Here is a 27,078-nt window from a genome sequence, read left to right as displayed (position 1 = left end):
AATTACTCACTAAGATGTTTAGCAGAACAATTTAGCTTCGCTTAGCCTGTTCATTCATAAAGACTAAAGTCTGCAGTCTATCAGTAATACAGACGTTACTGGAGTTTGGTATAATTGGCTTTTATTGAAGTGCTGCAGCAAAAATGGGGGTGAGTCCAACTGGCAGTCAGCTGCCTGTTTGTACACCTACTGCTTGTTTTTCCATTAGATTCTGGGCAACCACTTGGGGGGAGAACCGTCACAGTAACTTACTAGGTTCACTTACGTATTCATTCATGTTGCAGCAGTGTGCAGCGCAGATACAGCCATGGAAGTGCCCAAGCCCAGCTTTAGAAAGGACATCGTGGCAGATGTAAGGAGTCCAGCATTTCAGTTAGGCTTGCAGTGCTGGGCTGACCTATCACAAATACATCTTACTGGACATAGACATACCTGCGGCAAGACTTAGCTAATCTTCTCAATGATTTGTGGAAAAAGTGGTAGAAAAATTGCCAAGAAGAAACATCATTAAAGGCAACGATGCCTCCCGTCAGTCTTCTCTGGTCTGGCAGTCTCCTGTTCCCTGAAGTTTTGAATCCAGGAGCTGTTACAGACAGAAGGCTCTGGATATAGGCACTGCTTTTGGTTTCCAGTGAAAGGGATGGAAACTGGGACCCCTTTCAGCAATGATCTCTTTCTGACCAGGCAGTTGGGAGTCCCCTTCTCCTGACTGCCAGAAGCAGAAAACAGACCGCTTGTTCCCATCCAAGGGAAGGTGAAGGTTTAGCATTATACTCGTTTAGAGCAAAACTGGACTCTGGAAGCTCCACTCAGCTGATTTTACTTGCATTACGCTATTTTGCAATGAATTGAGGTTGACTGGGTGCATCGTGGTGCTCTGCGTTCCTTTAAGCCTTCACAGCATAGGGCCGTGCAACAGTTTGTCGATAGCCTTTGGCTGCTCTAGGCACTGACAAGCGACAGCAAGACAGTTCCCATCTTAGACACTTTTTAAATCCAGGTGGTGCTCTCTTCATCTTCAGATGCCTAAATATCCTAAATATGCCCAAATATCTTTATATTAAATCTCACAAGAAAGCGATTAATTGTTCCCTGACCTTCAGTGTCTTCATTGAGACTGTATCACCAAACCGTATTTTATGTCACTAGGAGACAGCGGATGTAAATCAAGTATCTGCCTGCTCTAGAATATCTAACAAGGGAGGAAATTACTTCCATCCATTAACACAGATGGAGTTTCTTGACAGGACTTTCTGCCTTTGAAATTCAGTTTTAAAATGCAGTTTCATCCTCACAGGTCTGCCTGTTGGTTTCCAGCACACAGAGCATTGCCTCAGTTTGTTTGCAGCACTCGCAAGAACAACCACCTGCTGCTCTCTCATCTCCTAAATGCTTTTTTTACTACATAATTTAAAAACTATAAATAATTTCTTAAAAAATCCCAACACCCAAGATAAACTTAGATTTTGGGTTTCTTCAGAAGGAAAGGTAGTGAGTATCTTTTCTCAAGAAATTAACAATAATTTAATAAGCTCAAAATAACTGAACTCCATGCACTTTACTTCTGTGGTCCAAGACTGAATACACGGTAACTAAAAAGGGGACATTTTTCCCAAATTATCAGCAAGAAATGACAGTGGGCCTTGGATCTCTGAGAGCACCCACGTTTGCAGCACACATCTGTGCATCCTGCGGCCACATCTGTGGGTGACACGAGACCTGGGAGGCCAATGCCTCTGCATGCAAGGGGGAGGGACCAGGGCTCTGCCCCAGTCACCGTCCTGCGCCACCCACGCTGCTGCTGCTTGCTCCAGTACGCTGGGCACTGCAGCCTCCACTGAACATGGTACATGTACAGCCCACGACAGAATGGGCCTCCCTCTGTGGCAGTGCTTTGTAATTTCTTTTCTTTGGTTTGTCCTCTTAGGTTTTTGCACCAGCAGCCTTCAGCGCTAACGAATCATGGTATCGGCACGTTCTTCTGGCCCGGCTACATGATGTAGTGAGTATTTTCAACTCGCATCAGCTCCAAAGTGAGTGCTGTTGAAAACAAAACAGATTTTAAAATCCTTAAACAAAAAAAAAATAATCAAGCGTAGGAGTAGCCTCGTTGTTGTGTTGTCCCTGTGTATCCATTTATCTGTTCAGATCAGTCGTGCACTTGAAGAGGAAGTTCACAACAGGGCAGACAAATCTCACGTTCAGAATTAGGACCCTGGAAAGAAAAACCAGCTTGTAAACCAGACAAATATTAGCCCATGATTGCATTGAAACCTCAAAGCTTAATGCGTGTTCGTAACTGCTTTTGCTGGAAAGAAGCAGCCTCTGCCATGCAATTACGTATTTAAGCTCCGTGGAAAAGATTGGTTTACTGAGTGAGAAAGGCACACAGCCCAGGCTGCTGGTCAGAGTCCTGCATGATCCTCACAGGCTGCAACATAAATACAACGGTTTGAAGGCCTTTGACATTTGATTAGTATTTTTCTCTTTTATAGAGTGAAGACAGTTTGGAAAATGAGCTAAGGCTTTAATTAGTGGGGCCACAGAGAAAGAAATGAAGAATGACTGTGGAGAGCAGTAAGTATCTGCCAAAAGCTTACAGGGAAACTGATGCCAAGCAGATTGCAGTAGATTTAAAATTCCAAATGTAGATGGACTCACACGTGCAGGTGCCAAACACAACTGTTTCTATATAGGAAGGTAGGAAATCCAAAAAAATTCAAAACACAAATTTGTGGTAACTGGGAAATGCTTTACCCCTTGGCCCTGTCATAGAGAATTGATTCTGCTCTCTTAAGCTGTTCACTGCTGAAGGCTGTTTCTGGATTTACACCATACACACTAGAGCAAAAGAGAAACTAAGTTTATTAGTAGCCCATCTGTACTGGGCCTTGACCCACACAGCTCCATCGACACAAATACTGGTGCATTGGCCAGGAAAAGCGGTAGCAAAGGTGACTAGACACAAAATGTACAAAGCAGGCTAAAATTATCAGCAGTCTGTGGGGTTACTGAAAATGGCAAGCATGCTATTTTCCAGCAAACATGATTTGTGAGGTGATGGTTGCTTCATAGGCAGTGAGTCACAGAAGCTTAGCCTCTGCAGCGTCTCTCTCTCCCCCTTAAGCAGCACTTTCCATGGCAGGAACAGGTAGGTGTAGATAAGAGCAGCATCTTGGGCTTATGCTGATGGCACAAAATGAACAGAAACTCTTACCAAGTCAAAAAAGATAGAAGAAATACAGGAAAGGCCATACAAACGTCAAACACGTTTCAGGTTGGAAGGGTTGGACTCTGAGGTGTGGGTGACGCCAGAAGCGATGTGACACCCAGCTCCAAGTGCTTTCTGCAGCTACATCTTGCTGGCAGCTGCTGGCAGCACTGGTTGGGGCGTCGCTAAACCGGGCACCGAGCGAGGAGGAATGAGACGCAGCACAACTGCTCTGTCTTGTTATCCTGGCATGTGAGACCCCAGTCGATGCGACGACTTGCTGTGGGGCAGGAGGCTGAGTGGCAGGTCACCTCTCCGGAGGGGGCTGTGGTGGCAGGGCACTGCCGGGAAGCACGGCCTCTGGCACAGCTCCGTGGCAGGCGGTCCCCCTGCCCGCACTGCTCTGGGGTCTCTCCCCCCTGGGGGTGGGTGCCGGAGGCGGCAGCAGCAGAGGGGCCGCCAGCCAGCCCAGGAACTCGCCTGGCTGCCCACCAGTCCTTCCTCTTGAATCTGCGTAGAAAATTACTAACGATTCTTGGTAAAAATATGATCTAGTATCCAGACTTCAGATTATTCTTCTAATGCCTGCAGGCATCCTTCCATGTGAAAAAAAAAAAAAAAATATGTTCAGGACTTTTTCTCAAAGTTATTACATGCTTTGCTAATAAACCACTTTGGAGATCCTTAGAAGAGTAATGTTCCTGGGAGGGCAGGAAGCGATGTGCTGTTTTTAGTGCTTCCCCCCACCCTTTGTGTTTTTGAGTGGTACAGCATGATGTGTTGCAATTCATCTGTCATTTTCACATTTGGAGAAGTGGTCAGAATGGAGCAATCCAGCCATCCCAGCTGAACACGCTGTCGTTAACTTGTTAAGTGACAGGCGTCTCGGGTGCAACAGGAGCCACGAGGCTGGCGTGGAGGTGCTGACTTTTAAATCCCACTTGCATGCAGAACCTGGGCATATTGTCAGCATGTACAATTTTCAATTTCACGGGACATTTCTTTTGGTGTTACCAGTGGATTTTGTTTTACCTTCATCTTCCCTTTTTGTTAGTGCTGCAGGATTTATTCCTTGGGGCTCTCTCCTGTTTTACCTGATACCGTGCACGCTGTGCGATTCCCTGGGGGGTTCTGTGGGCAGAGACCTGAGCTTTGCACGAGTGCGCATGTGTATACACTCACACGTAAATGCCGGAGAATTCAATAACATGAGAGCTGTCACAGGTCATTTTACTACAATTCCAATGTTTGAAAGGTACCTAGGTTAGTGTAAGAACAGGTTTCAGCTCTGGTCTGCTTTTCTTCACAGAATACGGGGAACAGCTGCCTGGCCAGCGGTGCTGCCCAAACAAAGGTCTCCTCCTGCTCAGACTGGCCTCGGGGGGAAGCTGCTGCTGCTGCATTTGGAGGGCCTGAAATAGGGATTTTCCCTGTACAGCTGTGGAGGTCAGACAATTGGGGGCTGTATTTTATATATATTTATTTATAAATAAATATATATATATATTAAGTATGGGAGTTTATTTTTCTCCTACAACCTACTCGCCTTGGAAAGCGGCAGAGCAGGCCGAATCACTTCCTCGGACACTATCCTTTTGCGTATTTTTACCTTATTTTTAAGAATCCAAAGCAGGGTAAGCACAGGCTCTGAGTTTTTTTTGCCAAGATCTGACCACACTGATTTCAACAGACAAAAATTTGGTTTCAAAATGCTAAAATGAAAATACTGGCATTTTCAAGCTAAAAGTTAGTATGTTGAGTAATTGTTAGGTTGAGACCGATGGAGCACTTGCGTCAACTGATCAAACTGCTCTGTTAGACTTTACTGATCTTGCTTTTCTCTTTGCTCAAATTAACAGTCACATTTGTAATTGAACTCAGGGGTAGCCAAGGCTATAACGGTATAAACACACAAAAACCTGCCTCGCCAAAGTCTTCAGTCTCACTAAGAATGAAGCTCACAGAAGCACATTCAGATCAGAATTGATGCTACCTAAACCAGGAAAAGATTCACTTGCAGAGGCTCATTTTGGATCTTTCTATATCCATAAAGGGAAAATAATTATCTTTGTATGTGTATAAATTTATCTTTTCTTATTCTACCCATTCTGTGGACAAACTGTTAAATGCCTTGATAAAAGCTTTCTAAAACACTTTAATAATTCCCCAAACACTCAACACAACCCACACTGGCTTTTTCTTTTTTTTTTAAATCTGAAGGTTTATTAAGAAGATCACAGATTTTCCTGTTCACTGTGAAATCCAGGTGGGAAAAAAAATCAAGTAATTCTTGGTATTTAATATGATAATTCTAACTGAGACTTACAAGGTAAAAGAACTTAATGTCATTACCTATGCAAGATATGAAAATGCATGCCTCCAGAAATAATGACCTTATTACAGCATTGATCTTGCGTGGGCAGAAGCCTGCTTTAGAAGAAGCCTGTGGGAAATGTTCATGTATTTCACCTGCCTATTGTACATTATAGGTGAGCCCAGAGGTGCAATAAGATACACATTTGGTAAGTGTCTTGCATGTAAGAAATCAGAGATTTAATGCATTAATCACTAGAGTGCAATTATAGACCTTAATTGAGAAGGTATTAGCCGTTTGCTATAGATAACCTTCAGTGGCTATTAGAATTTCATAGTCTGAGTTCATTACAACTGGCAAATGCCATTTTGCACAACCAGCACACACAAGGGCCTGTTACTTGGCTGGAAGTACATTTTTTGCAGTATTAAATCCACTCCATTAAATACAAGAGAGAGCACCTGTTTAGGTCTTATTTCAATAAAGATTACATCCTAGTTGCATTTTAAGGGAGTTTATAAAGATAGCACACTATTAATGTATTTTATTAGCATGTTTAAAATGGGACACACTGGAAATATTACAAACCCATCAGTAGAAGACATCATGGCTGGTGATAAGGTGCTACGTGCGCAGCTTGCTATGGGTATGTGACTTGCCTAAGACAACAGAGGAGCAAGAAACATGTCTGCCTAACACAGACACCTGGCAGAAAGACAACGTTGTAGCTTCGATCGTGTCTTGCAAGCGACAGAACAACATAAGATGGTTGTGTAGGTGTGCCTTTTGTCATCAAAATACAACATGCTCATCTGCATCTTTTGGAATTACATTACTTCCTCTGTGCGAGAAGGCACTGAAAGACGTCAGCACACTGCTACGAAAAATACAGCTGCATTAACAGAAAATGTCACTTTTTTTTTTCTCTCTTTCAGTTACACAAGCACAGTAGCTCAATCTATTGGCATCTTTATATTATAGAGTCCTGTAATTTACACATTTTAAACTTAGGGGTTTTTAATAATTGAATCAAAAAGATTTAATCCAGAGCAAGTCTGCAGTTATCATAGTAGCGTGTGAGCATTGTGCAGTGGTAAATCAAAGTCAACACACCAAAGTGGAAAAGTTTGAGGTCGGATTTGCCCCCATAACTTGACAAGAGCTTTTGCCAAAAACACTTCTCTAAGTTTGTGACCACCTGTCACAGCTGACTGTACAACAAGCAGCAGTGAATACCTCGCTTCCACACTGAAATGTACATTGTATATTAAAAAAATAAGATGCTCAGAGACTATAGCCGTGAAAGGATAGCAGTCCTGCTTACCTGTTGCTTCAGCCACATTTAAAATTTTAATTCAAAATCTGAAACTGGTTTAGCTGGCACCTAAACTGTCACTGCATTCTAGTCACTTCAGTAACTTCAATATAAAATCAGCCTTTTGTAGAATCATAGAATCACAGAACGGTTTAGGTTGGAAAGGACCTTAAGGATCATCTTATCCCAACCCTGCTGCCGTGGCCAGGGACACCTTCCACTAGACCAGGTTGCTCCACACCCCATCCAGCCTGGCCTTGAACGCTTCCAGGGACGGAGCATCCACAGCTTCATCCACAGCTTCTCCAGGCAACCTGTGCCAGTGCCTCACCACCCTCACATTAAAGAATTTCTTCCAAACAGCTAATCTACCCTCTTTTAGTTCAAAACCATTCCCCCTTGTCCTATCACTTCATGCCCCTCTCCAGCTTGCCTGTAGGGACCCTTTAGGTCCTGGAAGGCCGCTACGAGGTCTCCCCAGAGCCTTCTCCAGACTGAACAACCCACACTCCCTCATCCTGTCTTCACAGGAGAGGTGCTCCAGCCCTCTGAGCATCTTTGTGGCCTCCTCTGGACTCACTCTAATGGGTCCTTGTCCTTTTTATGTTGGGGGCCCCAGAGCTGAATCCAGTAATCCAAGGGGGAGTCTCAGGAGAGCGGAGTAGAGGTGGGGAATCGCCTCCCTTGACCTGCTGCTCATGCTTTTGATGCAGCCCCGGATACAGTTGGCATTCTGGGCTGCAAATGCACGTTGCTGGGTCACATAAAGGAGCAGTCAGAGGCCCAAGCTGACAGGATCCACAAAAACCTAGGTAGTTCCCACCTACACTGACAAGCTACAACAGGATTATAAGTGAAGCATCCAAGCTAGACACACGCTGAGACATGTAAACGGGGGGCAAACATGTCTAAATCCTGATGCTGGTTCTTGCTGTCACCACCTGGAGGGAGGTGCTGCAGTAGTAGGCTCAGTAGCAATGAGACGCTACAGACTTGCTGTCTCTTCCTATTAATTACAACTGACAGCAATCCTGAAAACATTCAGAACTTCAGGTATCCAGTTCCATCTATTCAACCATAAGTCAGTGAGAGAAGCAGGATGGAACAGAAAGTGTGCGTTACATATTTGAGCATAAGTATCACGACCATTTCCTCCCGCTGTAAATTTGCACAAAACAAGGGATGTTCCCAGGCACTTCTGTAGCACCTTGTGTGACCTGACAGAATTCTGCAGGGCTTTTCCTAAACCAGTTTATTGGACTTCATCTGATTCCCTGTGTTTAATTTACACACAGTATTCTAAATTTAGCAAAATTACTTCTCTCGAGATACACAGGTCCTATTTTCAGCAGCTTTAGAACTATTGTTTCAGTGCCCGAGTATGTTGTCGTCTCTCAGCTGAATAAATGTAAGCATAATATATCACAGGCAACCAGAGAGGTGTACCAATATCATTAAAACACATATACATGCAATCACTTATAGGTACTTAATACAGGCATGACCTAAGTATCAGTAATGAAAGGTAGATAACCTGGATTAGCATGAAGACAGCCACTTTGGTGTCCTCTCCGGCCCAGCTGATTCCATACAAAGTAGAACAGCTTAAAAAAGTGTGAGAATTTCCTACCTGGACAGCTTCGCAGTCTGGTGGAGGACGTCAGGGGGCATCAGCAGCAGAGCTCAGGTCCTGTCAGGAAAAGAAAGGCACTGGAAGGAGCAATCTGACCGTTGAGTGGAGGGAAAGGAGAAGGGTCTACATCCCTTAGGCATTTAATTCCAAGAGGCTGAGTTGTTGCAACCGCAAGAGTGGGGCCTCATTCTATTTAATAGGTGAATCTTAAGACCTGACCCTGAGTTCTGCATTTCCAGCTGTCCAGATCAGGTCATGCTCTGGGTAACCGGATGTACATTGCAGAACTTATATCCCCCATGCAACACCACCGGGTCCCCAGCTGGCTGCTGAGGATGTGGCCAGGCAGCACTGCGCTCCCGAGTTAGCTCACCAGCGGCCACTTTTTCAAACAGCATCAATTTCCAAAAATTGCATTTAAATGCAAAATGAAAATTTAAATCACTATTTTTTTTTAATAAAAATTACTCTATCCTCTCTTTTACACCCACACCCCTTTTCATTCCTGGTTTCCTCTTTTAAGAATTACAGTAACAGGCAATGAAATCACTTGAGCTACAGATGGAGCTGGCTCAGTTTGGCTCCCTTAGGAAGCCGGAGTATTGCACTTGGAGTACGGTGACCAGGGGAAGCGGGACAAGGCCGGGGGCGGAGGGTCAGCGCCCGCGGTGGCTCGGCCCGGGGGGCACCCGCACGGTGTAAGGGGCGGGGATGGGCCGGCGCAGCCCCCCCGGAGCGATGGCTGGGGCACCCAGCCGCCAGCGAGGCCGAACGGCGGCACTGCCGAGGCTGAGCCAGTCGGTGTGCCCGGCCCGGCCCACGCCGGGCTGCCCCGCCGCCCCCCCTCGCCTGGCCCCGGTCCGGCGGCTGCTCCCGGGAGCACAGGGGGGGTCTCCGCCCCGCGCGGGAGGGGACCTGCCGGGGTCTCACCGCTGTCTCTACCTTTCTGCTTCCACGGCGGGTTATTTCCCCGTTCCACACCCACCCAGCCACCGCTTCTCTCTGCCCCGCACCCCGGCTCCCCGGGGGGCCCGCCCGCGTTCCCGCGGCGGCCGGGGGGCAGCGGGGCACCCCCAGCCCAGCCCGCCGCGCTGTCGGCCACACGCCGCCCGGGCCGTGCGGGGGAAGGAGCTGCCCCGCGGAACGCCCCGGCAGCCCGGCCCGCCGCCCGCCGCCGCTACCTGCCGCTGCCCCGGGGCGGGCCCCCCCCGCAGGCCGGCCCGGCGGAGGCGGTGCGGGCCGCGGCTGCTCCTTCCCCTCCGCCCGCGGCCTCTCCGCCGTGAGCCGCTACCAAACGCGATACCCGCCCTTCTTCGGCACCAGCGCTGCGCTTCCCATTTCCAGACCAGTATGGTATTTAGCCGATTTATTTCCCTTTTCCTCAAGGCAGACAAGGCCCGTTACAGCCGTTTGAGGGGAAGAGCGAAGGCACGTGAGGTAGGAGCTCCTGAAGGGCACAGAGGCGCCCGAGGTAGGACTGGTGGGGCCTGGCCTGGCCGGCACCCGAGCGGGGGACCCGGCGGGCAGGCGGAGGGGTGTGTGTCCCCGGGGTGCCGGGTGACCCCGCGCTGCGGCAGGTACCCGGCCCGCCTGGCCCGGCAGGGTGCTCGGCCAGCGCCGGGCTGCGGGGCCGCACCGCGGGCTGACTGACGGTGCTGCTTGCTCGGACCCAGCCCGGGAGGCGGCAGCGGCCGCTGCTCAGGCTAAAAAGCAAAAGTTTTTTTGCTTTTTGTTCCTGTGCGCCTTCAGCTCGGTGGCTGTAGCTGGGAGCGTGCCCCCAGGCCGTGGGAGAGCGCCTGCAATGCCATCCTCTGCCTGGGGGCAGGTGGGACCTGCCTCTTCCTCCTAACTGGGAACGGCTCCTCCGGCACTGCGGCTTCCCCTCCGGCTGTGCCACTGTGCCCTCTAGAAGCTGACCGAGCTGGTAAGAAGCAGGAGCTAAGGGGAGGGCAGGAAGGGCCTCCAAGCTGTTCTCAAAGGATGGTTTCTGGCTTGAACATACGCGTAGTCGGAACACGGAAACTGCCCAGAGCAGGTCTCCTCCCTCCCCTCTTTGGCCCCCATACAAAGCATCCCCCAACCCTTCATTAGGCTAAAACATGTCTTTGATTTAGTGAATCTTGAACATTATTCACTCTGTTGGATGACCTGTAAGGGGAGGAGAGTGCCTCCACTCCAAAAATAACCAGTGTTTCCACAGTTGCTATTTGTGAAATAAAAGGCTTTGGCATTGCATTGTGCAGAAAACAGAACCGAGTGAAGCTGACACTAACTGCTAAATGAAAACATTTCTAGCTTTCTCTCCAGAAGGAGCTGGGTAGCGACAGAAGTTAAAATATAACCTGCATGGGGATTTCTATTTGGCAGTCCTACGTGTCAGACTGCAGGTCTTTTATGGCCTCGGAAACCAGATGCGTACCTATCTACATGCAGGAGTGTGTAATTCGGTCTCCTGCTTCTACTCTGATTGTCATTCATGCAGGTTACCCTGTGTGACAGCTGTTCTTGGTTGCGTTGGGACCGCCTTGTATAAGGAAAACCGGTAGATAAGCGCTTGACCTGGGATATATGTGCAGGTGAGCCCCAGGACTGTGCTACCACACTGTGAGCCAAAAGAAACGGCTAACTCACCGACAGCCTCACACAGCACCTGTTTCAGAAAGGCTACTAGCTGCTTCTCTGCATTCTGCACTTGTTAGGTCTCCTTGCACAACAGGTTCTACACTACTAAGTTATGTCAGCTACACTTGTTAAGTGTGATTTTCAGGTGTTTTTCCTCCCCCAACGAGTTAAGAGCTAACTCAAATTTACTCTGACATAAAGCCTGTTTCAAAGAAATTCAGAAGGTACCTTTTCAATGTCTCCGTTCCAGGAAAGAGTGGAGCAGCTTCCTAACGTCACTTAGACGGTGGGCAGGTTGCCTGCCTGTCTCTCTTTCATACTATATTTATGGTCCTTTTGTCACTGGACGTTTGCAGCTTGTTATCTTTTGCTTGCTTTTTTAAAACACAGGTGCAAAAAACGTATTTGCAAAAGCAAACATCCCTCTGTTATCAATTTTTCTGTTTGTTTCCACATATTTAGGCACCTGTCATACTCTTCTAATATTTTCTTAATAAAGAACATGCCAGATTGTGTCCCAGGAATGCAGGTGTGGCAACCATGCCATTTCCTCTCCAGCCATTTAGTCATCTTTGCTGACCTGAGGTCCTGAACCACTACCACTGTTTTACACGTGACCACTGTTTCACAGGCACGGCAGTGCTGACGAGCGTTATAAAAATGTTAGCTTTTTAGGTAAGGCTGCTCAGAGGGGTCTGCTTGTGACTCCAGGAGTTACAATCTCAATGCTGCTTCTCCAGTTACTGCTACTTCCTTGAGAATTTCTGTCCCGTCTGGGAAAGCTGGCCTCCTGTAAGTTAAAAACTCTGCTGTCATCTTGAGAGTCCTTTCCTATTATCACTTTGATCTTTTCCAGGTGAAAGTTTTAATCCTGGCTGCTTCTAATTATCCTGTGAGCACAAAAAAAGGGACATTTTGTCTATGGGCTAAATCCACTTTGTGAAAAACAGGGTCCAAAACAGGGTCCCTAAGAGGGAAGGGAAACTAACAGGAAGGAAACGCCGCTTCCCTGGCGTGGTTTCTAGTCTAGACCAGGCAGTTATCACATGACAGTTTTCAAAGAAAAAGAACGTCAGCATGGATTCAGGGTGTGAGGCAGGAATACCTGAGTGGTGACAGTGAGTGACCACGGGTGGTTTCTGCAGCTTGGACGAGTGCATCTGCTGGGAAACAACTGTAGCGCTAAGTTGGAAGAAAACCCCAGGAATCTTCACTGTCGTCACTGAAGCCTCGAGAAGTTCATTTCCTTAGGACCTGGAGGAGCATAAGAAACCCTGTTGGTCCCCTTCTCAAGCCTAGCTGAGGCGCTCCCTGCCTTCATGGTCCCATCAGACAGAGGGGCTGGGGCACTTCCCTGGAGCCTGGGGCTACAGCACCCTCCCTCTGCCTGTCCAGTTTACGCCTGTCCCCCAGAGAAATAGCCCAGAGCATCTTTTAGTCTATACTTTATTTTCCCACCCTTCTAGAGACTTCTTTCTTTTAAAGTGATGAACTTTACAGAATGAGTCTTATCCTTCACCTATTTTCATTAGGTATGTATCATTCTTAGGCCTCCAGAAATTGCTTACATAGAAGAATAATGATAGAAAAGACTAAATATTTTTATGCATGCTTAATTGTATTTAACTCATTTTGGTCACAGTACAATTTATTTTTGATAGTGGCTGCTTTGCTGTTCCTTATTTCACATTCCCAATTTACACGTCTTATTTTTTTCTCTCTCTGCCTACTCTCCAGTTATTATATAATAATAGAAGAACACCACTGCCTTTTTGTGTCCGCATCTCATCATATAATCTGAGGGGATATCAAAACTGATAAATACAAACAAATCTAGATGATGAACAGGAACTAGATAATTGCATCCCATAAGTAGCTTCTGATTACCCAAACCAGCAGCTCGTTTATTATGGTCTTTCTGCTCTGTGAGGTCATTAAATGCCTTATTGCCTTTGGTGTACCCCATCAATGACAGGAACTGTCACAGTACTCACTTGCCTTATAACATGCTTCCTGGCTTCCTGATTTTAAGTTGGAAAATTTGAGTTAAGCATCCTAGCAACTTAAGGTAGAGGCTGAGGGGATGGGAAGGGCCACATTCATTAATCTTTTAAGTCATAAAATTGTTTCTTTTTTAGATTGTAATTAGCTAGAGGGGCCTCATGAAGAAAAGTGTTTACACTGCATAGCATTTTATGAGCACAAATGCATATATTATGATGGCTTAGAGCCTGGGTGAAAGCTTAGAGCTTTATTTTTGTTTCAGTAAGTAGATTTGATCTAATCAGATAACAGCAGCAATACAAATTTTCACAACAGAGGTTGGCCTTTATCTGGCCAGTCTAAGAACAAAGACTTACTGTTTGTGATATATCTTTCAAGATCATTTTTATGGCCTAGATAAATATTACAAACTCCATGTCAGTAGGCTTTCTGTTAGATTAAAAAGGGTGCTTTTTGAAGGTCTCTGGGTTCTTTTCTGAGAAATTTTACCAAGCGCCAGATACAAATAGCCCTCCACAGTCAGTTATGTCACCAGCCTCTGGGAAAGATGCCCATAATTGTTGCCATGAGTGAAGAAAAGACTGATGATTTTAGGGTGTCAGGCAAGGATATGTTACTTGTTCTGCACTTTCTCCAAGAAGTAGGAATGACTCAATTCCCTGTATAATTGTGACATGAATATATAGGGAAAACTGAACAGGGAGACTCTTTTATCTGGATAGCAGGACAGGACCCAAGAATTAAAGAATGAGTCTGGGACACATTTGTCTATTCAGGTGAATTTCAGTAGATTTTAGGCAGGATGTCTCAGCCTTGTTACACATTAACAACAAAGACTGTTTTCCATTGTTTGCAGTGGGGTTTACTTGTTATTCTCTTCTTAAGAAAACACACAACTTTTTGGTGGTTTTTTTTTTCAAGTCTGCTTCATTCTGTTTGGGTGTTTCCATGGAAGGGTCAATGCAATCCAGGAAGGTAAGAGCTGCACTAGCCATGGACCTGGGGTAGAGCACACAGTTGCGCACGGGCTGCGTTAGCTTTGTAGTCTTCATTCTGAGACTTTGATTGGGGATTACGTTTCTGACTGGGTAGCTAACATCCAGAATTCTCTATGCAGATAACTTGAGTCTTACCTTTACAACCAGACTAAACAGCAACGTGGAAAGAGGACAGATGCAGTAGGTCATGCTAACGTAGGAGTTAAACCCCCTTTATATGCTGGTGTACTCGGTCCGTGCCTAAGCCTAAGTATAGTGAGAAGAGAAAGGGACCGAAGAAAAGATGGAAATGGGAGCTGAGATCATTCGTTGACATACCACGTCTCAGGTCAGTAGTGTTGCGTATGCTCCTGCAGCACTTCTGGGTTGGTTCAGCCATCACACACTGCTGAACTGTGAGAGACCATTTCAGCCCAAACTGCCAACAAGCTGTACGTGTGTTTCGTTGTATCTTACGGCTCAGCTCTGTCCTGTCAGCATGGCTGAGTGGCAACAGACTGCTTTGTCTGCCGTAACCCCTTTCCTGGAGCCGTTCCAAGCATCTGATCAGTTACAGGTATACAAAGATCAGGTATTTAAACTTAATACTATCGGGACATGAACAATTTCCAAACATTTGTTCTCAAAAGAAGACTGGGTTTGAAAGAGGAAGCGGGAGAGAGGAAAGACAAGATTTCTTTGACTTTGTCAGAATTCTTGTTCCAAAACTTGTAGGCTGAATCAAGATTTGGTTTTCTTTCTTATTACTCTACTCTGGTAATAAATGAAACTAATTTCCCCAACTCAAGTCTGCCTTGCCCATGACAGTAATCAGCGAGTAATCTCTCCCTGTCCGTATCTTGACCATGAGTCTTTTCTGTATTTTTTCTTCCCTGTCCAGCTGAGAAGGGGAGTGACAGAGTGGCTTTGGTGGCCACCTGGCATCCAGCCAGAGTCAACCCATCACAGGTTCCAGACTCCTCCTGTTCATTGTTTCCCTTTCCCAGTGTCTCTTTCATGCCCACATGCTTTGTACCTGCAGTCGATACTGTTCGTGAGTGCTGCGCTTTGCCAGCTTCTGGCAGAAAGATCCGGGGTTAACTAACTCTTCTGTTAATCCCTTGTCCCATAAGGATTTCACAACTGACCATTGTTTCTGGTCTGGGAAAGATATCCCGCAACTTTGGCCAGTAATGTTGGATGCTATGCAGAGGCACAGTACGCCAGAACCATTTCATATTAAGAGCATAACTACTTCAAGCAGAATTCAGAAGCTGTATATGGGCAGGACCCTCACTTCATTTTATCACAACTATAAATATGTCCATCCCTATCTGTCAGGAAAGATACTCTGGTGAATGTAAGAGAGGGACTGAAGTTGGCAGGAATGTGTTTATATTAGTATCTAACAATCAGAAGCAAAACGTTTGAAATTTTGAAACAATCAGAAAGCAAAATGTTTAATTTTCTATACAGAAGCATCTACTGCTGATTAGATCTGAAACCAGAGAGTTATTTCAAATCTTAGAATTTGCCAGAAAGCAGAAGTGTGGCACCAGTCTGTCTAGTTACTTATTTATAAACTCTGCTGCAAACCCAGTGTAGCTTAGGTTAGATGAATGTAAAACAGCCTCTGTTCAGTTAGCTGGACTCTGGATATAAACATATAGAAGCTGACTTAAATATATTTTCAAAACATTCGGAAGAAAAGTCATACACTGATGAGGAAAGCAGTGTGCATATCCTTTTTTAAGTTAAATCAGTGCAATTTTATACACAAATCCATCTCAAAACAGAAAAAAACAATAAGGGACAAGTAAGATGGTCTTTGTCTCTTCAGTGCCTTATGTTTTTGGGTACAGAGGGGAGAAACGAGGACTATCTTCTATGTGTTGAATTTACAGACAAAAAATACACCCTGAAGTTGGTTAATCCCATCTTCCTTCCCTTTCTCTGGGGAGCTTTTGTGCTACTTGTGACAACTAGTGGCATCTCACTGAAAGACAGCAGAGTAACAGCAGCACTCACGCAGCTCCAGGTGAGCTCTCCTGCCTCACTGCCCAAACAGCAAGACCCTTAGCTATGGAGCTAAGGGGGAAAAAACCTACCAGCGTGGCAGTAGCATTAACGTTTTTCCCTTAGTCCTAAAGCAGGCTTGTGGCAATTCGAAATTAGATTCTCACATACTTATCAAAAGATGCTGCTACCTTTATTATATATATATACCCTACTCATCTGTGATTCAGTGACCTACAGAAAATGGCCTGGATTTTTTGTGAAAATCAGCATCGGCAAACCAAAATTTTTTTCTTTGGTGCAGAAGATGAAAAATTTACCAGCCTTACCTTTTTATCCACCAGCCACACCCCAAACACTTAAACGACCGGTATTCTTGGTCAGAGAACTTCATCCTTGTGGAATTATTTCAAGGGATCTGTGTTTCTGATGGGCACACAACTCCTCTGGTGGCCTGTCATCATCTAGGAAAAAACTTCTTAAGAGGGTATCACAGTCACTGCAATAGATCATTGAAAATATTTTTGAGGTTTTTAAGTCTTATTGATGATTATATCACACATCTTCTCTAGAGTCCACCCAGATAACCAGCGTCTCTGCAGCCCGGTTCCCCAAAACCTATGGCTGACAGTGGGGAACCATTTAGGCCCGCTTCTCATTATTGTAAGCACATATGGAACACGTCTGTTCACTTCCACTGGCATGTGCTGGTTCATGTATGACCTAAGGTTATGTGGGGGAAGCATGGGAGGCTGCCGAAGAGAGTAAGCATGTACGGAATGCTGCACAAAACCACTTTGGAGACTGACATTTTCCTTTCAGATCACTCTTTTAAAAAAGCAAGCAAATAACCTATTTTTCTCCTTACTAATGGCCAAGGGTATCTGACTTGTTCTTCATCTCTGGACTCCGGTACATTTTTGTTGGGGGTATGGAAAGGAGAATGGCAAGGGATTTCTAACCCTCCATGGGAGAGCTGTTACTCTTAAATTCTTTCGGGGCTTGTGTACGTCAGAAAGGAGACAGCCCTAGCTCTCCTGCTCAGCCGTACTTCGGGCCCTGCTTTCTGACAGTTTCTGCGGATGTCCTGAGGTGTACACAACTGCGCTGAGATGGACAGGCACTACTACAACATCCACGCTCAGGTACTGTCAGCTCCCTTTGGGTTTTTTGCTGTGCTAATGAAGGTTTCTAGGCGATTTAAAACCAAGTTAACATAACCCGAGCTTTTTAAAAATGAGGACAATAGTGTAGGTCAGTTCCAAACGACTCAAAGCATCTGCATCAGCCTTCCCTGACCCAGATGCCCTCTTCCCAAGGAGGCTGAGACCGCAGCTAGAGTATTTGTGTTGTGTATGCACTTGCTTGCTGCCTTTAGATCCAGGTAGAATATCCACCCTGCATTGTACATTTCTTTCCATTGCTCAGAAACATACCCTGCTTAGGACTTTCCACCCCAAAAGCATTTGCTGCATTTTTCCTCCCCCTTCTACTCTTCCACTTCCCTTTGCTGCTCACCCCTCCTGACACCAGTGCGGTGGAAGGAAACAAAATCTCACATGCTGAGCTCTGGTTCTCTAAACTTTATTGCTTCAGTTTTCAATAACAAATGAAGCATTTACACAACCCTTCATCTCCATGTCCATGCACAGGCACGTAACTCAATGGGATGGTCGTCATTTTGTGGGAAGAATATTCTTCCCAAAAGGTTTTAGGTGCTAATGGACAGTGGTGAAGGGTTATATAAAATGCTGCATGGAGGGATTCTGTTAACGTAAAAATCTTTGCTGTCCTTATGAGAGCACTAAGAGGCATTACTTACTGCCAGCATCATTCTCCACGTCGCAGCGGGCCAAGATTAGGGGAAAAGGTAGTAACATGCAGAAAAAATTGAGGGAAGAAAGAGTTTACAAATGAATTCTTCCCTGTCACCAAACCAGAGCCGAGGTGGAGTGTAACAACTGTTAAGAGATTGTTAGAGGCTTTTTTAGCTTATAAGAATGTGGAAAAGCAGGTAAGTGTAAAAGCAAAGGTGGCTAGAAATATTTCACCATTTCCTTATTTTCTAATGATAAAAATAAAACTACATTTTAAAATTTAAAACCAACAACATTTTCTAACTGTTTCACTGTAAACATTTTAGGCTTTTTCTTGTGGTAAGTAGATACACGTCTATTGCGTTTCTACTTCCAAAGTACTATCTATTTGTCACTGCTGGTGATGCTGTGATTTTGCCCAAACTTTAAAAACCAACCATGGCATTTGGGCAAAGACAAGGAATGCACATGTAAATGTCTGAAAGGTTAATTACATTAATTCAAAATTATTAGTGCTAAACATCTTGTATTATGGTGTCAACAAAAGAACTATTGTAATAGTTAACAAGTAATAAAAGGGAAAGTTGGTGTTTTGTTTTCATGGTTCAAGCAAAGAGAAAAGTATAAAACCAAGATCTTGAACGACCTGCTGTATGTTTTCTTTTTTAATAATCTACAATATTTTGTAGTTGCAAAGACAAACATTATATAGTTTACTGCTTATAATGTCCCCTTTTAACACTGCATGCTAAGTCGAAAAGAGAGGGTGGAAAACACAATTATTTTCTAGTACTAGGAATTATTCCCCATCGATGCAGTTAAAAATCTCTATAACAGAATTTTGATACTCACTGCCTGCAATATGCTGTTCTTTGCAGCACATCCTAAATTCTGTAGTGAGACAAAATATGAATGAAATTTGAATGCCAGAACTTCAGAATTCAGCACTCTATCTAAGTGTTCTTTATGAACATATATAGTATGAATATTCATACTCTCTTTTACTTTCAAGAATAAGATCTTGTCCCAAAACCATGAAATTGTCTTAAAAATGGCAAGATCAGTATTTTAAGTTGCAAGGTACGTGTCTTCCCCCTTGGGGAAAGCCTGTGGGGTGGAAATTTGCGGACTCCCCTTAGCAGTCACAGCTGTTACAAGTTAAGGTTTTAGTATAATCAGATGATTTTGAGACCATCACCAAAAATGTTAGGTACAGTGAGATACAAGATTTGATGGTACTATAGTATCCTTGTACTTCCTATTTAGCAGATAGTCTCTAAAAAATGGCTAGCTCTTTCATTTGGTATTTGCAGTGGGAATATCATGGTGGTTTCTACTGACGTACTTCTTCATTTCCCAGATACCACTTTGTATGATGGCAAGAAGCAGAAGATTATTTTAGTTCAAGTGCAATATTCTGCACAGAATTTTGTACTTGTGCTTTAAAGTAGCAGTGTGTTCAAATCATCATCATAATAATTAGCAGGGTTTACCTCTTCTTAATTACTGGCTCAAAGTCCAGCTTCTTTCCTCTCTGAAGTAGATGTACTTTGCAGACGTTAGATGGCCATCGGGGGTTTGGTTCCACAAGGATTTTACACTTACCAATTTTTAAGCAGATTATGCTGGAGGTTGGGTTGTCATTTCATTTCAATAAATGTGTTTTAAAAAGCAGAGGCAGATGGTTGAAATCTTAGTTAGAAGGTTGTTTTTTTAAACTGCAGTACACAAACAATCACTTTAGGGTTAATAATTTGCCCTGTTCTTTACCAGGCTCAGTAAAAATCTTGCTTTGAAAAAGTTTTTGTCTCAGATAAAGGGATAGACAAGCAGACAGATGGCATCATGCAAGGAAAATCCAGAGTGGGAATAAATTAATAAATGGATTTGTCAGTGAGCTGCATAAATTACGTTATGCACCTTTTTGTATAGCTTAGGAATTTACAGTTCACGAAATGTAGTTTTTCATAAAACATGAAATCTTGCAGCACAGTTTCAGGGTACTGCGTTTTTTCTTTTCCTTCACCGTCAGCCTTGTTCCTGCCTGTACTTTCAAAACTACTTTACAACCCTTTCAAGAACAGTTTCACATCACAGGGTGAATCTGAAGGCTCAAAGAGCCCTGAAAGAGGTCACCTTTTTAAAAATTCACGGCAGTTAGGCACTTGTGTGTGACAGCAATCTGAATTCCAAGTAGCGTGATCACCCTGACTAGGAGAGCGTTCAGGGGAAGAGCAGCCTTGGCCAGCTCTCGACTGACCTTACTTAGGTTATCCAAACTGTTTAAACCTGTTTGGCTAACTGATTAAGGAATGAAACTAATACACCAGCATTATCAGTTCCATGATGCAAATGAAATAGCAAGGGCAAGATTTTCACACTTACCTAGTGGAGTTTTCATGCTGCCCTTAATGTACCTAAAGCAGGGTTACTTTTCAGGTGGTAGAGGTGCTCAGTTCTCATAGGGACCCATCTTCTCACCGGCCAGCCTATCAAATGATGCCTGCTAGACTTCAAAGAAAGGATAAATCCCAAATCACTAGTAATTCTTAGCGTGACATTAGCCTTTTATTCTACAACTGTTACAAACGTGCTGTACAACTTACTGCATAGATAGCCAACTGCAGAATTAATGCTTAATATTTTCACTGTTTTTACACAGGTTCATGATGCTATATCAGCAGCTAGTATTTGTCTTTGGAGTATCACTAGCTAGTGACACATGGGCACTTAGAAGCTGTTACTCAGAAGCCCAAGTCTCCCTATATTACTTCTGCAACCTCACAGATATTCCACTTGTGCCAAAGGACACGGTGAAGCTTTTGCTGACTTACAACTATATCAGCCAAGTGACTGCAACTTCGTTTCCACTGCTGGAGCACTTGTTGCTGTTGGAAATCGGAACACAGTACGTCTATCCTGTTACCATAGGAAAAGGAGCTTTCAAGAACCTGCCAAGACTTCGTGTCTTAGACTTGGGATTCAACAGGATTCTTCAACTGGATCTTGATGCTTTTGTGGGCTTGCCAAGTCTGACTGTACTCCGTCTGTTTCAGAACTACCTAGGAGATTCCATCCTGGAGGAACGTTACTTTCAAGATTTAACCTCATTAGAAGAACTGGATCTATCAGGGAACCAAATTACAAAACTTCATCCTCATCCTTTATTTTATAACCTAATCGTCTTGAAAACTGTGAACCTGAAATTCAACAAGATATCCAACCTGTGTGAAAGCAATCTTACCAGCTTCCGAGGGAAACGCTTTTTATTTTTTAGCCTCAGTTCTAATCATTTGTACATGACACATGAAATGGTCTGGGCCAAATGCCCAAATCCTTTCAAAAATATTACGTTTAACTCACTAGACCTTAGTGACAATGGCTGGAGCACAGAGAAAGTCCGCTATTTCTGTACAGCCATTCAAGGGACTCAAATTGATTCTTTAATATTTAGCTCTCATACAATGGGTTCAGGATTTGGCTTTAATAACATTAAAAATCCAGATAATGATACATTTGCAGGACTAGCAAGAAGTGATCTTCGCTTGCTTAATATTTCAAATGGTTACATTTTCTCTCTCAATTCTTTAATCTTTCAAAGCCTTGGTAATCTGGAATTGCTAAACCTTTTCAAAAACAAAATAAATCAAATCCAAAGGCAAGCATTTTTTGGCTTGGGAGACCTAAAAATTCTCAATCTGTCAAGTAATCTTTTAGGTGAGTTGTATGATTATACTTTTGAAGGTCTACATAGTGTCATGTATATTGATTTACAGCAAAATCATATTGGGATGATTGGTGAAAAATCATTCCGTAACTTACTAAGTCTGAAAACGATTGATCTCCGAGACAACGCCATTAAAAAACTCCCTTCCTTTCCACATCTGACCTCTGCTTTTTTAGGTGACAATAAGCTAATGTCTATAGCTGACACAGCAATAGTAGCAACTTACCTTGAATTAGAAAGAAATTGGTTGGCAAACCTGGGTGACCTATATATTCTTTTCCAAGTTCCAGATGTGCAGTATATCTTCTTAAAACAGAATCGCTTCTCTTACTGTGTGAAAAGCGATAATGTTATAGAAAACAATCAGTTAATCTATATGGATCTAGGTGAAAATATGTTACAGCTTGTGTGGGAGAGAGATTTATGTTTGGACGTGTTCAGGGCACTGTCCAAACTGCAGGTTCTACATCTGAATAACAACTACCTTAGTGCTCTTCCACAGGAGATTTTCAGAGGTCTAAAATCTCTAAAAAGACTTAATCTAGCTTCCAACCTACTGTCTCATCTTTCTTCTGGGCTTTTTCCACCAAGCCTAACAAACCTAAACTTATCTGGAAACCAGCTTTTTTCCCCTGAGCCTGAAGTCTTTATGACTTTGAATATTCTGGATATAACACATAATAATTATGTCTGTGATTGTACTTTAAAGAGCCTACTAGCGTGGCTAAATGAAACCAACGTAACCCTGGCTGGCTCACAATCTGACAGGTACTGTGCATACCCACCTGCATTTGCAGGAGTACCACTGTCATCTCTGACATACGATGGTTGCAATGAAGATGAACTCCAGCAGACACTCAGGTTCTCAGTGTTTATCTTCACCTCCATCACTCTTCTAGCGTTGCTGATGGCAGTCACCATTTTCACTCGCTGTCGGGGGATTTGTTTTGTCTGGTATAAAACTATTACCAAAAAAATTATAGACAGCTATCCACAAGTAGTAGATAAAAGTGGATACAGATATGATGCGTATTTGTGCTACAGCAAAAATGACTTTGAATGGGTCCAGAATTCTTTGCTAAAGCACCTGGATTCACAGTATTTTGATAAAAACAGATTTACCTTGTGCTTTGAGGAAAGAGATTTCTTGCCTGGGGAAGAACACATCAACAATATTCGTGATGCCATTTGGAACAGCAGGAAAACCATTTGCATTGTGACCAGGCAGTTTCTCAAAGATGGGTGGTGTGTGGAAGCCTTTAATTTTGCCCAGAGCAGGTACTTCTGTGATCTGAAAGATGTCCTCATTATGGTAGTGGTTGGGTCACTTTCTCAGTATCAACTGATGAAACACAAACCAATTCGAAACTTCTTACAAAGAGGTCGGTATTTGCGATGGCCTGAAGATTATCAAGATGTAGACTGGTTTTTAAATAACCTTTCTTGCCAAATTCTGAAGGAAAAAAAAGTGCGAAGGAAAGCTGGTGATACAGAGCTGCAGACTGTAGCAACCCTCTCACATTGATGGTGTATGGGTTGCTGGCTTTCCAAATATCCCGTTTCCAGCTGTGCCATGGCAGGAATAAACAGAAGTTTGCTTCATCTTTCCTTGAAAAAGCAGGCAGAAAGATAACTATTTCAGTATAAATCCTACTAAACATGGAAACAGCCTGAAAGCGACCAGCAAATACACGAAAGTGTGATTATTTTATGGACTATGACACACATTTTCAGAATTACATGAATCACAGATGCTTCACGTTTTGGATGCTCAGCTTCAGACATTTCAGTCCTGATTTTCAGAGTACTACTTACTTACAGGTCTCTTTCAGTTAGAGGATGCCCATGGCTGTTTTTTTAAAAAGACCCCACGGTACCGTATGGGAGTGACCAAGTCTACGTTCACGTATGGCCTAGCCTGACCCATCAGTTCATGGGTTATTTACTCCTGTGCTTTTTGCACTCTGTAACTTTTCATGCTCTGGTTCAAAGCACAATCAGTGCTTTGCACCTTTATGCTTTCATTTGGTGTAACAGAGATTTCATTTGTTTGCTTTCTACTCAATGAGCCTCAGCTTCTCCACTGGAAAGTACAAACTCTGAACTTCATCCCCTTACCCTCTACAACTTCTCTGCTTGGTGGTAAAACTACGGTCATTGATCTACTTCATTTACTGCTGTTTCAGCCTGGTGCTTTTCCAGTTGAGCTGCCTCCTGCCCTGCAGAGAGGAACAGGTATCCTCGTCAGATCTGAAGCAAACTTGGACTTGAAAAGCAAACAAGAAACTACCTCAGCAGCCACGTGGGCTGGACACTGGTGACATGGCCATAGCCCAGTGACTGCCAGATAAGCTTTCACATTCCGGGAGTGGAAAGTACAGACAGTGGGTTGCTCTCTGTAAATCCTGTCCCCTGATCAGTTCTGGGATATTTTTCTGCTTCTACTGAAATATTTTTCTAGAGTGATTAATGCTTTTACCTCTCTAATAATTTTACCACTGTTTGTTCAGGTATGTGTCTTCAGGGGGTTGTTCAGGATCATTTTAATAGAAGTCTGATTGAGTGTTCATTGTTATAAAAACCTGCATCTATTATTTTGATGGTGACATACTCCTCGAGCATACGTACTGTTGGCATCTTGGTTTATACATTTATTCAACGAAAGCTTACCAAATTAATCGCAGTATGGTCTCAGTCAATTTCTTGCTTTAATGACAGAGCAGGACTGGGAGGTTTTATAAGCTGTCTGTCTTGACCTTAGCTGCAAACAAATAACACCAGCTTAACTATTTTGACAGAGATGAGAAAGTACAATCCACTTCGTGTGGATGCAGTTGTTTGAATATAGATGTACGTGCCTGTGGCTGATCTAATTTACTCGCAGTGCAGTAAATACAGGATTTCTATTGATAAAATTGATAAAATTACCACGGTAAAGTATTACTTCCTTCTCAATCAGCGTAGTCACTCAGGAACAGAAAAGGGGTAAGCCTTGGAAAACTTCCCAGGCAGCACGGGGAGCAGATGGGAAGAGGGACTGACTGTGCTGATGAAGCCCTGGGTGTCGCTGTTGGCCCAGGGACTAGCTCGGGCTTCCCGAATTCCTGCCTCCCATGCCCTGCAGCTGCTGCCTTAGGGAAAACGTGCAGCAGGGATGGAGGTCTGAAAGAACCAGCAGCCCTGGCTTCCCAGAGCCCCGTGGGCTGTCGGAAAAGCCACCACCTGCATTCCAACTCTCTGCATTTCTTACAGTTCTCTGAAAATGTCCAAACTTTTTCCTTTTTTTCTCCCCAACCAGTGCAAAGAGTTATAATCGTCCTTTAAAGTCAGAGGTTATATCAGGGAGTATTGCGCGTAAACCCCAGACAAATAGACAAAGCAGGAATGAATCCGTACAATGAAGACCACGCGCAGGTCTAGGCTGTCAGCCTATGGATCTGCACATGGTGTAAGAGATGGGAATTTTAAAAGCATACTTAAATTATATTTTAAAGGATGTCACAAACCATTTTTGGTGAAGTGTTAACTGAGAGCCCTCTCCAGTTACGACTTTATTGTATACTTACAAGGCACTCCTATCACTTCAGATACTTAAAACTTTTCCCTGCTAACCTATGTATGCAGGAACAACAAATCGATACAGACATTACTGGGATGGCTTTAACCAAAACCGTTCTATTTTGTTTTAAATGTGTCTGCCTTCACAAGCTTTGGGCTTATGCCACTGGTGGGAGGTGGCTACATAAAACTTGCATTTTCTTCAGCCTTTGGAAAGTCTGACTTTCTACATAAAAGTTTTAATAAAACCTTTGGATGCAATTTCATTGTCTGCCTCCATACTTATATACCATTTTGGAAACTTAAAGAGATCAAACCTGTGTCAGGAGCAGCTGGGGAAATTTCTTTCTACCACAGAGGCAGTTTAGAAACACAAATAACCCAGCCCCTTGCAAATTCTATTGCAAGGGATCTACAAAAGACAATACAAGTGGTTTTGGAGAACGTGCTGCTGAACTGCTGGTTGTGGAGCGGTTTGCAGGCATATGAATAACTGCAGTGTCAATTTTAGAGGGATCTGAAATCGCTCCTTTTTACTGCTTGTGAAACCATTCCAAGTCTCACCAACAAATGCAGTTGGTACAGTCTGTCCTATACAATGCAACACTGACTTCAAATAGATCATAGGACACTGGTCACCATCTCTGTAAAGTCACCTGTTCATAAATGACAAAGCTTGGGGAATTGTTGAGAAAGGGCTTGTGCAGACTTTATACTCCTCTGCTCAGCAGGAACCACAAAAGCATCCTGTACAAAAATGGAGAATGACGATGCTTGATGAATGAAGGCCATAAATTGAGCCTCAACCTCATAACTATTGATTAGATTCCCTTCAGGCTCACTGGGAACATTACTGCTCTATTAGAATTTTATGGCTCCTTAGTTAAGGATACTCTCATCAGTTTTACTCACCTTCCTCAGTGAAAGACATTAACTTGTTGGAGAGTGTCCAGGATAGGGTGGCACTGGCTCTAAAGTACGCTATTAAGACGGAAGCTGGTGGATTTATTTGCAGTAGCAGCACAGGGAATATTCAGAGGACAGTGACTCAGTGCCACAAGGTATCAGCTGAGATATTTAATAGTAAAAGACCACCCCCACCATTGCAACATACATTACAAACATTAACTCCTCAAACAAACAGACAGCGTTGTTCAACAGAAACAGCTAGCCAGCGTGTCAGAGCCCAGGGCTGCACGGGCTCCTACCTGAAATCAAGGACCAGAACCCAAATTCTACAAACATATTCCTATAGAGGGTAACAGAAGCAAAAAATGATATGCCCACATATTATTTCACATTTTACATTATTATGATTTCACAAACAGAGAAATCAGGCTTCTCCTCCCCCCTCCCATCTGACATGTATACTAGTGTCAGCAAAGTGTTGTCCAATCGTATTTGCTAATCCCTCCTTCAGAGATACCACATGCTGGTAAATCTATCACCTTGTTAATTTACAGTTAGTATCCATCATCACTCCCATCTCAATAGCTGTACTACCTGTGCGGAGAACACTAGCATAGATAACTACACTGACTACAGAGAGTTCAATCTCTTGAGTGGGACACTCCTACATACATTGCTCAGAATCACTCCGCCTCTCATTTTCTTGTGTCACATCATTAACTCGGCTCATTTGCTGACTTCTGGGTCTCTTTCAGCATGACAGCTCTCCTACTGCTCACTGCCAGAGACCTTCTGGGTTTCAGATTATTGGATCCCACCTTCTCAATTTCATGTGGTGCTGATTATTTTACAATGACTCTAACACATCCTTTTCTTGCTGGAACTGTGAATAGCAGCAGTCCAGCTAAACCCCAAAGCAAGGCCCATACCTGGCAAAATACTTACAGACAAAGAGCAATACACAGCTGAGTGGCA

At 43.8% G+C, this 27,078-nt stretch overlaps 1 protein-coding gene and 2 long non-coding RNA genes across 9 annotated transcripts in view; 1 reads left to right on the top strand and 2 right to left on the bottom strand.

Moving 5' to 3' along the window:
• Positions 1 to 20,575, bottom strand: part of LOC308072195 — a 38,308-nt gene extending 17,733 nt beyond the window's left edge. Inside the window, exons 1-3 of one of the 2 annotated variants that reach the window (XR_013931574.1) lie at positions 17,915 to 20,575; positions 12,201 to 16,591; positions 8,471 to 8,530 (exon numbers count right to left, since the gene is read on the bottom strand). This is a non-coding gene — a long non-coding RNA (uncharacterized lncRNA). Of the gene's footprint in view, positions 1 to 1,539; positions 2,041 to 8,470; positions 9,393 to 12,200; positions 16,592 to 17,914 lie in introns of those variants that run through there. The other variant, XR_013931575.1, reaches the window with a different exon arrangement.
• On the bottom strand, positions 2,665 to 8,462 carry LOC308072196. The gene is made up of 2 exons (XR_013931576.1): positions 6,114 to 8,462; positions 2,665 to 3,807 (listed from the first exon to the last, which is right to left on the bottom strand). It is a non-coding gene; the product is annotated as an uncharacterized lncRNA (long non-coding RNA).
• Positions 9,536 to 25,455, top strand: TLR5 (toll like receptor 5). Of its 6 annotated transcripts, XM_080408714.1 has the most exons (3): positions 9,536 to 9,910; positions 10,956 to 11,049; positions 20,572 to 25,455. In XM_080408714.1, exons 2-3 carry the CDS (start codon positions 11,042 to 11,044, stop codon positions 23,159 to 23,161), a joined length of 2,598 nt encoding a protein of 865 aa, XP_080264840.1. In that variant the 5' UTR covers positions 9,536 to 9,910; positions 10,956 to 11,041; the 3' UTR covers positions 23,162 to 25,455. The 6 variants fall into 6 exon arrangements, with proteins under 6 accessions (XP_080264840.1, XP_080264844.1, XP_080264843.1 ...); XM_080408718.1 differs by lacking the exon at positions 10,956 to 11,049 and having other exon boundaries at positions 9,536 to 9,821; XM_080408717.1 differs by lacking the exon at positions 10,956 to 11,049.
• Positions 25,456 to 27,078: the final 1,623 nt, after the last annotated feature.

This window comes from Falco punctatus (assembly GCF_963210335.1).
Source record: "Falco punctatus genome assembly, chromosome: 12".
NCBI classification, from domain to species: Eukaryota; Metazoa; Chordata; class Aves; order Falconiformes; family Falconidae; genus Falco; species Falco punctatus.
The sequence above is the reverse complement of the archived record's forward strand: the minus strand, read 5'-3'. Positions and strand labels throughout refer to the sequence as shown.